The 12,138-nt window shown below is 42.5% G+C and overlaps 1 protein-coding gene across 1 annotated transcript in view; it reads left to right on the top strand.

Annotated features, from left to right (window-relative positions):
• Positions 1-12,138, top strand: part of crebbpa (CREB binding protein a) — a 41,507-nt gene that overhangs the window by 13,698 nt on the left and 15,671 nt on the right. Inside the window, 5 exon segments of the mRNA XM_055222188.1 lie at positions 6,794-6,811; positions 6,814-6,875; positions 6,878-6,975; positions 6,977-7,014; positions 7,017-7,450. Of these exon segments, the coding sequence (XP_055078163.1) occupies positions 6,794-6,811; positions 6,814-6,875; positions 6,878-6,975; positions 6,977-7,014; positions 7,017-7,450 (650 nt within the window).

Raw genomic sequence — 12,138 nt, 5'->3', positions numbered from 1 at the left:
ACGTTAGGGAGCAGTTTAGACCAGTGAGGCACAGCACAGTCAGCGAGAACAGCTCCAAACAGACAGAGACTGTGTGTGCCCCACGTACAAAAAGCACAAATAAAACACCCCTAAACTCTGACAAGGAAGCTGTCAGATCTCATAACTTAATAAATAAATGTGCCGCAAATATAAACAAAAATGATAAGTATGTAAAATGTGGACTGTTAAACATCAGGTCTCTTTTCTCAAATCTCTTTTAATAAATGAACTAATTGGCGACCCTTAATATTGATCTGCTAGCCCTAACTGAAACATGGCTTCGGGAAAATGATTATGTTAGACTAAATGAATCTACACCATCAAGTCACATGAACTTTCAGAGTGCCCGGAGCACAGGTCGAGGTGGTGGTGTGGCCGTCATCTCTCATTCCAGTCTAATTCTCAGCCCCAAACCCAACTATACATACCTCTCCTTTGAAAGCCTCACACTCTCCATTACGTGCCCCAATTGGAAAAACCAAAAAGCTGTTATATTTATAATAATTTATCGACCTCCTGGTTCATATGCCGAGTTCCTGACAGAGTTTTCTGATTTCATTTCAAGTTTAGTTTTGAATTGGGAAAGGATTATTATAGTTGGAGATTTCAACATACATGTGATAACGGCAGTGATTGCCTCAGTAATGCTTTTGGCGCGCTCCTGGATGGAGTCGGTTTCACCCAGAGTGTGAATAAGCCGACTCACTGTCACAATCACACTCTAGATCTCGTTCTAACCTATGGTATTGAGATTAATGATCTAATTGTCCTTCCTCAAAACCCTATACTCTCTGACCATTTCTTAATTACCGTTCAATTTATACTAAAAGACTATCCAGCCCCGCAGAAGAAAACTATAATGAAAGAACATTATCAAATAAATCGGTTGCAGAGTTTAAAGAAATTATTGAGCCATTACTAAAAGATATGTCATGTGACAATGAGAATAATTTTAATCCAATTGGTTGACAAAACAATGCTCACCTTAAAATCTGCTCTCGATATTGTAGCTCCGCTAAAACAGAAAAGCATTAATCCAAGACCTCTGGCTCCATGGTATACGTTACAGCTCAGGACATTCAAACAACATGTAAGACGCACAGAGAAGCTTTGGCGCCGCTCGCGCTCTGAGCAGTCTCGGAAGGCATGGAAGCTCTGCCTGCTCACTTATAAGGCCGCTCTGCGGAAAGCCCGAACCAGATACTATTCAAATCTAATAGAAGTAAACAAAAATAACCCCAGATTTCTGTTCAGCACTGTAGCCAGGCTGACAAACTCCCACACTGCTAATGAGTCTCTTATCCCCTCGAACATTAGTTGTGATGACTTTCTTCAATTCTTCGATTACAAAATTGCAACCATTAGAGACAAAATCAACAAAGCTACTCCTAAAATCAGCTCTGAGCAAATCAAGTCTGTAATACCAATATCCCACATAGATCCTATTAGATAATATTAGATAAATTTACTCCTGTTGATGAGGTGGAGATTACCTCAGCCATCATGTCGTCCAAACCATCAACCTGTTTGCTCGACCCTATTCCAATCAGACTCCTCAAAGAAGCCCTCCCCCTAATAATAGATTCCATCCATAACATAATAAATATGTTGTTAGAAAATGGCTACGTTCCTCAGTCCTTTAAGTATGCTGTGATTAAACCCCTTTTTGAAAAAAAAGCTAACCTAACCTAAATCCTGATGAACTAGCCAACTACAGACCTATCTCTAATCTTCCCTTCCTCTCAAAAATTCTAGAACGACGTGGTGGTGAAACAGCTCTGCCGCCACCTGCAGGACAATAATATATTTGAAAATTTCAATCTGGATTCAGAGCTCACCACAGCACAGAGACTGCACTGCTTAAAGTAACAAATGACTTACTACTAGCTGCTGATAATGGGCTGGCTTCAGTCCTGGTCCTACTGGACCTCAGTACATTCTACTGCAGAGGTTAGAATGTGACTTTGGAATCAGAGGGACCGCCCTCAAATGGTTTAAATCCTATCTATCAGATAGGTACCAGTTTGTTAGTATAAACCAGTGCACCTCTCCCTGTTCTAAAGTAGCCTGTGGTGTTCCACAAGGATCTGTTCTTGGTCCAATCCTATTTACTCTGTATATGTTGCCATTGGGTAACATTATCAGAAAACATGGCATTAATTTTCACTGCTATGCTGATGACACTCAGCTGTACTTATCAATGAAACCAAATCAGACTGATCAAATAGATAAACTCAGTGCCTGTGTGAAGGACATCAAAACCTGGATGACCTTGAATTACCTGCTCTTAAATCCTGAAAAAACAGAGGTCATTGTCGTTGGTCCCAAAGGTCCAAAGAGATTCTCTGTCGGACCAGATAATCTCACTCGACAATGTGAATATAGCTTCTAGCCCTACTGTAAAAAATCTTGGAGTCCTATTTGATCAAAATCTCTCATTCACAGCCCATATAAACCTAGCTTGTAAAACCGCCATACTTTCACCTGCGAAATATAACTAAAATTAGAAATATTTTACCTAAAAACGATGCTGAAAAACTCATCCATGCATTTGTTACTTCCAGACTTGATACTGTAATTCTCTGCTCGCCGCCTGCCCCAAAAGTACTATAAGGAGCCTCCAGTTGGTCCAAAATGCAGCGGCCAGAGTCCTAACAGGAACTAAGACGAGACCACATCAGTCCTGTACTAAAATATCTGCACTGGCTTCCTGTCGAGCTTAGAATCAAATTCAAAAACCCTAAACGGTATGGCCCCATCCTATCTGCAAGATGCTATTGTCCCGTACCAGCCAAACAGAGCACTCCGCTCTCAGAATGCAGGACTATTAGTGGTTCCTAGAGTGTCCAAAAGTACAGTGGGAGGGAGAGCATTCAGTTACCAAGCTCCTGTGCAGTGTTGGGCATCTTACTTCAAAAATGTAATTAGTTATAGTTACAAGTTACTTCTCCCAAAAAGTAACTGAGTTAGTAACTCAGTTACTTTTTGGGAGAAGTAACTAGTTACTAGGCAAAGTAACTACTCCGCATTACTTATTATGTTAAAACAATAAAAAACACAACAGATGTGAACCTTTAACATTTATTTCACTTTAACAGATTGCCACTATATTGTATTTGTTTACAAATTATAGAATGTATCAAAAATAAAAATAAATATAAAAATGTTATTTGAAGTGCAAATAAATCAACATGTCACGCAATTTCAGACAGCTGTACTTCAATATTTTCTTCATTATAATACTGAAAAAAATCATTGCAATTTATTGCAAAACTAAGGCATTCAAATGTAAACCATGTAAAATAAGACAAAACCTTTAAGCTTTTCTGGCCACACACTGTAATTCTCCTGCCAGTATTCAAATATTAATCACTCTCATTTCAACATAAACTGAACTTTATCCAACTCTTTAACATTCATTAAAAGATTCACACAATCCCTCTAACACGTATCTATTCCTTTATTTATCTATCTATCCATCCAATCAGCTGTCGATGCACGTGTGGACAGGACATCATTTCCCATCATGCATTAAGCGTTTGTAGTCCATGCAGGCGGCCGCTGGCGGTGGAGAGCTGCTGCGCTCGCCTTGCTCAAAAACTTCCCGTTACCGGCGCACAGGTTATGTCAGAGCAAGTCGGTGGCATCTTGAACACAAAACTAACCGGCATGCACCGCGCACCGATCGACGGCGATAGTATCTGCACCCGCCTCATCTCAAACAAGCCTTTTATCTCACCCCGAGCCGCGTTGCAGCTCCTCGGCTGAGAGACTCTGATGAAGAGAAGAGTGAACTGAATTAAAAGTAACGCGCCACATTTTATAGTCAGTAACGGTAATGGCGTTAGGACGCTGGGAAAAGTAATTAGTTAGATTACTCCGTTACTGAAAAAGTAACGCAGTTAGTAATGCCGTTATAATGTAACTCCGTTATTCCCAACACTGCTCCTGTGCTATGGTATCAACTCCCTGCTGATGTTAAACAGGCCCCCATAGTCTCTCTATTTAAGACCAGGCTTAAAACATTCCTCTTCGGTATAGCTTATGACCAGGTTATTTAGTGAGGGTGTTAGGGAGAGACATTAAAACCCGAGATAAGATAGGCTGCAGTAGGAGATAACTAGCTGGGGGAAGTATGTCAACCTGAGCACTATCCTCTGCTTCCTCTTATTTTCTCATCAGCAATGCTATTGACATGTTGTTCCCTGTCCCACTCCCCCTGTGGAGTGTAACTCTTTCAGATGCCCCGATGACAACTGGACCCTGCCCTCCTCCCCGCCTGGCCCTCCTCCCCACCTGGCCCTCCTCCCCGCCTGGCCCTCCTCCCCGCCTGGCCCTCCTCCCCGCCTGGCCCTCCTCCACGCCTGGCCCTCCTCCACCCGCCTCCCTCTCCTCCTCGCCTGGCTCTCATCCTCCTTGCCCGACTCTCCTCCTCCTCACCTGGTCTTCCTCCTCCTCGCCTGGCCCTCCTCCGCCCCCCTCCCTCCTCCTCGCCTGGCCAATTTTTCTTGTTTGTCTGATTTTCCTGTTTGTTTTTGTGTATAGGCAGCACGGTGGCTGAGTGGCAACACTCATGCCTCACAGCAAGAAGGTTTGGTTCGATCCCGGGTCACCCAGGCCTTTCTGTGTGGAGTTTTGCATGTTTCTCCCCGTGTCTGGATGGGTTTCCTCCGGGTACTCCGGTTTCCCCCATCAACCAAAACATGAACGCCCTTCGAGACAACTGTTGTTGTGATTTTGGGCGTTACAAAAATAAAATGAATTGAATTGAAATGAATTGCCTTGCCTTGTCGCGCCGAAAGTGACGCAAGTGCCCGTCGACGAACACTTAGAACGATGCATTTAAGGCACTTTGGCGAATTGAGAAACGGCCGAGTGGATGCAGAAATGTGTGCGTAATGGTGCATTTTACGCACTGTTTTGCATTTTAAACATGACGAAACGGACAAAACAAAGGGAGTACGTGATCGAGGACACTGTGGATGTTTGTACAAGTTAAACTAGAGGCATCTCGGACCCGAAACGGTTCATGGCAAAGAGTAAAGATCCCACAGTGGACTCAGGAGTAAAGGACCTTATTTTTTGATGGGTTGGATGCTGTTCTCGATCGGTAAGCGTGGTTTATTCTGCTATTGACTTAATTGTAGGTAAAATATACCGTGTATAATCGTTAGCATTGTTTCTGTGCACATAGTGCGCATTTGGACCATGCGCTCTCGAACATTTGTATTCAGCTGTATGAATTAGACTTAATTTGTCTGTTGTCTGCAGTTTGCATTATTGTAGGTAAACATATAAGATGTACACACATCTCATCTGTGCGCACGGGTGAGGCGCGCACTGGCACGCTCCTGTGGAGAGTTATGGATCAGACTTTGTTTATTGTTGATATCTGGCAGAATATAGTTCAGAGATAAGCACAGAAGCTACAAGTGTCATTGCTATGACAGAGTGGGCAAACACCAGAACTAACATCTAAACGTATTGGAACTGGAAACATGAGGCAGTGTGGTGCCGTAAAGGCAATTATAATCATGCTCGATGATCACGATTATTAAAAAATGCCACGAACGATTAATTGCGGACCTTTATTATCGTGATTAACGATATTATCGTATATCATCCCATCCCTAGATGCAATCTTGTAGTGATCAAACAATACAGTTGAAACCTGAGGCTTAGGCTTTTTACTGTCTGCTCTACTACAGGAAAAAGTGTTGTCTGATTTAATGTCACTTAGGATTATCAAAATGATTTTTATTTGTTAAATGACAGAATAATGAGAAGTATTTTTTTTAGACCATTTTTCATTATTTTCTTCAAAGTCAGAAGTTTACATACAGTTAGATTACTGTGCATTCAAACTATTTGGGAAAACCCAGATGATGTCATGTCTTTGGAAACTTCTGATAGGTTTGTTAACTACATCTGATTTAACTAGAGATGCATCTCTGGATGTATTTGAAGGCACACCTGAAACACACTTCTTTGTGTTACACCATGGGAAAGTCAAAAGAAATCAGCCAAGATATCAGAAAGAGAATTGTGGACTTGCACCAGTCTAGTTCTGGTTGGGTGCAATTTCCAGATGCCTGAAGGTGCCACGTTCATCTGTCCAAACAATTATACGCAAGTATAAAGACCATGGGAATGTCCAGCCATCATAGCCTGAATCATACTGCCAATCTGGTTACAAAGTGGCTTAAGGATAACAAAGTCAATGTTTTGGAGTAGGCATCACAAAGCTGATTCAGTCTGATTTCATGTCAGACAGTGAGAAAAGTGTCTTTTTTATATAGTGTATGTAAACTTAATAATCAAATATATGTGCATCTAATTCACAAAGGATTTCAAAATCTTGTCCGTCTTGTCCTCATGGACCCTATCTTGTCTCGTATTGTCTGGTGAAAAATCTCTGTCATAAGTAGGCAGTTGTGCAGTCTATTGTGGTATAATAACTGGGGGAGGTTTGACTATGAAAAAAAAGGATATGGTCTCCTACCTCCTATGCAAAAGCGACAAAGCCAGCCAATACACCAAATTTGTGTATGCTAAGTGTTCTCAACACGTGTTGTTTCTGTTAATTTAAACAACACAATATGTACATCTGTTTTGCTTGTTGATGTGGAAGAAAAAGTCCTAATATGGTGAGAAGTAAAACTTGAACGCATAAGACAGACATTTTTAATTGGTATATAAAAATACATTTAAACATTTTGTGTCATGCTTGTAATCATGCTATGGGCTTTTATTATTCTTGTTTCTTTTGTAGATCTGGGCTCCATATCCTGGATGATCTCGAAAATGACCTGCCAGATGAGTTGATTCGTAACGGAGATCCTCAGCCTGATGGGTGGAAATGCCATCGAACGGTGGAGCGCCAGGTGGACCCACAGGGGGCAGTGTTGTCCCTGATGCAGTAGCGAAGCACAAGCAGCTCTCCGAACTGCTTCGTGGGTAGCAACACCAATATGGCCGGCACAGGTCTGAACTCAGCAGCCCTCAGCCTGGTAACATGGGGGCACAGCTCGCCTCAGCATTAGGCAAAAGTCCTCTTGGCCAAGGCTCACCCAACAACCACACATCTCCTCAGGCACAAAAAGCCTCAACGCCAACAGGAGTTGCAGGACAGAACAACAATAACACCACAACAATGGGCTTTAACCAAGCTATGATGAACAATAACCAGACTCATCCAGGTCTCTTGGCCCAAGGAGCTCCGCCTCAACAGGGCCAAGTGATGAATGGTGGACTTGGCCCTGGGGTGGGTAGAGGCAGAGGTGCAGGCATGCACTTTCAGAGCCCCACGATGCAGGCAGCACCCCCGGGAGGAGCTGGAAGTGCCCTGGCAGAGACACTCACTCAGGGGCAGCAGATGGCAGCCCACACTGCTCTGGGAGCACAACAGCAGACGGCCAACTTGAATAAGGTGAGTCAGCTTGGGAGGCACATTTATGGTATCAAATTATGCAAAATGGTTTTTAATTAGCTTCTAACCATGTTATAACGGGCTTCCCCTCAACATTAGCTTACTATGAGTTGTATGTTGATAGTTTCTGCATCTAGTCTAGTCTTTGTTAATAAGTACCTGTGTATGCAGCTTTGCCTACGTTACGTGTCGCTGCAGCTCCAGGAGTAAATGCTGGGTTATTCTGATATCTGGCAGTACACCTCAACAGTAACCTCTTTCCTCATGCCCTCTGATGCTGAAACCCTCTCCTCACTGTTTCCCAGGGTGATGTAGTTTGGACAGTAAATGTGTTGCGCTGAGCAGAAACTGTCAGATGTGTTCAGTGCATGTGCAGTAGTTTTCTATAGTTTGATCAGTGAGCACTGTGGCATTGAAATGCTCATTTTGAAGAGCACACTGTGCAGAGGTTTAGACCAGTAGCCTCCAGGAGGCCCCAAAATGAAGCCACATACTGTGTAAATACAGTAGATGGTTGTTTATTAAACCTATTTAGACATAGAATTTTATAACATTACCGTATTTTCCGCACTATAAGGCACATCGGAATATAAGGTGCACCTTCAATGAATGGCCTATTTTAAAACAAATTTCCGCATTATAAGGCGCATAGAATAGAAACTACTATATTAGCTTGGGTTGTGTTATACATCCACGAGTTGGAGCTGCGCTAAAGGGAATGTCAACAAAACAGTCAGATAAGTCAGTCAGTCAAACTTTATTAATAGAATTTAAAAAAAAGTTCTGAAAACTTTGTTCACTCACAAAACAAGTTAATGCATTCACAATATAGTAACTCTCGAAATAGTGCAACGCAATAACAATAACTCAACGTTGTTCAAATGTTAATGTCCATATTCACAATATCTCCCAGCCTTGTTTAGTTGTAAACACGTGAAAGAAACATGTAAAGCCTCACTTTTTCAGTTCATTCCTCATTCACGAATCCGTCGAATTCTTCCTCTTCAGTGTCTGAGTTGAACAGTTGGGCGAGCTCATTCAAAGTGCTCGATTCCGACTCGTCAAAATCGCCATTATCCGTGTCGCTGCAGTTCAGTGACAATTCCTGCCTTCGTGAAAGCTCGGACCACAGTTTGAGACTGATATATCAGCCCAGGCATCCGCAATCCATTGGCAGATTGTGGCGTATGTCGCCCGGCGCTGTCTCCCTATAGCGGATACTATCGTCGCTGATAGAGCGGGTTGCGTGAAAGTAAATTCTGATACTTCGTTTAACATGATTTTTATGGCTAAAAATGAATAAAAGTCTAGGTCTAGGTAAGCTATACTGGCCCATAGTGTGCTCAGTCCTTAAAGAGTTATTACTGCTATTACTTCGGCGACGCCTCCTGACTACGGGTGTCATAATTGACCAATATTGATCCATATATAAGGCGCATCGGATTATAAGGCGCACGGTGGGTTTTTGAGAAAATGAAAGACTTTTAGGTGCGCCTTATAGTGCGGAAAATATGGTAGTTAAAATCGCAAAACACTTTTACAAATTTTATCATAACCAACAATGAAAAATTACCATCACTTCTTTTTGTCCACTTAAACACTGATTGAATTATTTGAGTTACTCGATTAATCATTTTAGCACTAACATGCACGATCCTCTGATATTTTTCTGCATTCAGACATTGGTCTGTGCCTCAAAATACAGCTACTTGCATTGTCACCCTTGAGGTAGGTATTGTTGCAACCACTTAATCAGTGTGAATGACAAGGGGCAGTGCTGAGGAAGAGGAGGAGTAAGGCCCTGCTGAATAATCTGCTCTGACAGCAGAGCCGAGACAAGATAGTTGGCCAGTGTCCCGCCTGTGTGGAGTGTGTCAAGAGAGCGGGGGGCTCGACCAGAGACTGAAGAAGGGGGGCAAATATGTGTGTCGGCCCGCTCAGCTGTGTTGAAAGGCTGCCAGTCTCTGCTCCTCTCAGCTGGGTCTTTTTATCTGTCTGTTGGAATGATGTCAACAGCCCATGGGGACACAGCCTGGACCGGCATGGCACAGTCTGGTTTAGTACCAGTGACTGTGTCAGTGTATTGCAGCAGGATAACTAGTGTGGAACTGAAACCGTTTCTTTGTTAGTGTGGTGGTATTATTTAAGTGTTTTACCTCAGTTGTTTCATCTAGAGTGGTTACTAGTGATGGGTAGATGAGGAGTGAAGGCGTGTGTAACACATATCCGACTGTGTTGGCAACATCGTTTATAGCGCCATCTGGTGGTTTAAAAAAGAACTACTTCCTATGCAGGCATGGGCCACATGACGAGAACCCCGTTTATATCAGACAGCATGCTCCATTCATTCAGTGGACGCTGTCACTACAGCAAGGAACAGTGCGCTTGCAGGAGCCAATCGGCTACAAGTTGTGCTCCCCCCCAACCTGTGCTGACCCACCCCCGAGAGGAGATGCACGGACCTCTCAGGTGAAAGTTTTAGTGCTCAGTATGTCTGCTGTTCACATTTTAAAGTTCTTTTCCAGTGCACAAATACAAAGCCAAGTGACTGCAGCCCCCATTTGGCTCAGTGCTAGTGTGCGGTGTTTTTAACAATCACTTTCATGTTCGCCAATGCCAAGAAATTATAATTTATAGCAAGGTGCAATAAGATGTGAAATTTTACATACTCGCGCTGTGAGTAGCTTGCATATGCGTGCCATGGCTACGTATCTTCAACAGCCTAGCTCTTGCAAGAGCAACAAAAACATAAGTTCAGATAAAGGATCTATTCTTCCATGGTTTAGATCTCCAGATAAGGTTTGGACTGAGCGTTTTTCTGGAGTTACTGTTCCCGTTTTCCAAGTTTGATCAGACTGCAGAGTGAATATACTCAAGTCAAAAGTACAGATTCAAATATTGACCAAACTGTAAAGAGTTACACTTTGTTCAGAGTCTTATTACACTTTAGTAGTCTAATAGTAGAAGAGTTCAAACAGGAGTAGTAGACAAGTAGTAAATGACTACTGTATTCTCTTTATGCTATGAGAAAACCCAGCTCATTCTTAAACTAATGCCCAAACAGTGTGGTGATTTAATTAATTACGAGTATAACGCTCTAGAACGTTTTTGTTCAAAATTTCCCCCAGAATTTTTTTTTTTTTAAAATAAAACACACTTTTCAGGCAAAAAAACTACAGTAACATGCAGTTGCAATAACAGTCACAGAATTTTGAGCACAGCAGATGTTTGAGTACGTGTATGTAGTGAAATAGGTATAAAGTATAATCCCTCATCTGTCACCTTTTTCACTATGTCCCAGTTGGCAGCCTTGCACTTTTTGAGTTGACACGAGTCGACGTGCTGACTTGTTTGACCCATCACTAGTAGTTACAATTTTTTCCCAAGGTTAGAAAAATAACTGATAATCTTGCATGATCTAAGAATTGTTGTGCTTCACAGTGCGCTTCTCTCCTTTAACCATTCACACTTACCCAGAGTTTAAAGAGACACATAACGTAGGCGAAGCTGCATACGACTGTTTATTACACCAGAGGCATCAAAACTTCTCTTGCAATGCTGGCCTTTTTATCCTTGGATTTAGATCTATTTATTTAAAGGGACAATGCTTATTAATGAACATTCAATGTAAATATTCCAGAATTAGCCCAATGGCTACTTTCCATCCCTAGTCGCTGGCAGGTCATTAGCACTGATGCAGGCAAAGTCTGTCTTGATCCTGTTAGATCTGAGTGCTGCCTTTGACACTGTTGATCATGGGATCCTCTTACAGAGACTAGAAGACTGGGTGGCACGACACTAAACTGGTTCAAGTCCTATCTAGAAAACAGGGAGTACTTTGTTGAAATTGGAAAATGTGTCTCAGATAAAATGTCTCTGACCTGTGGGGTGCCCCAGGGGTCAATCCTGGGACCCCTGTGGTTCAATCTCTACATGCTACCATTAGGACAATTAATACCCAGCAATAATGTGTCCTACCACAACTATGCAGATGACACTCAGATCTATGTCTCACTGGCAGCAGGTGAATATGGACCAGTGGATTCACTCTGCCACTGCATCCAACAGACCAGTGTGTGGATGCAAAACAACTTTCTTCAGCTAAACTCAGACAAGACTGAAGTCATAGTCTTTGAGCCACAGAAACAAGAGAAAGTGTCAGCAGTCACCTTCAGTCTCTCTCTAAACCTTCAAATGAGGTTAGAAATCTAGGGGTAATAATGCAATCACCAAATGTGCCACATCAAACATCTGCTGCTTTTACCATCTAAAAACATTTGCACATCAAAGATATACTGTCAAACAGTCTTGGAGAGCATTTGTCTCCAGTAGGTTAGACTACTGTAATGGCCTTCTCAATGGCCTCTCTAAAACGAGCGTTAAGACAGCTGCAGAACCTGCTGCATGGGTCCTGACTAGAACCAGGAAATACGAGCATGTAAGATCTGTGCTCAGGTCCCCTGCACTGGCTTCCTGTGGCCAAAATAATAGACTTTAGAGCTCTGCTTTTGTACAAGTCTCTCCATGGCCTAGCACCAAAGTACCTCTCTGACATGTCAGTGCCATATGAACCATCTCGCACTCAGGGACAAGCCTCCTGCTGGTGCCCAGAGTCAGGACTAAACATGGGGAATCAGCATTTCAGTTTTATGCAGCTAAAACCTGGAACAGCTTCCAAACGTGACACA

The sequence above is a fragment of the Periophthalmus magnuspinnatus genome, chromosome 1 (genome assembly GCF_009829125.3).
Source record: "Periophthalmus magnuspinnatus isolate fPerMag1 chromosome 1, fPerMag1.2.pri, whole genome shotgun sequence".
Taxonomy (NCBI): domain Eukaryota; kingdom Metazoa; phylum Chordata; class Actinopteri; order Gobiiformes; family Gobiidae; genus Periophthalmus; species Periophthalmus magnuspinnatus.
This window is presented reverse-complemented; position numbering and strand designations above follow the sequence as displayed.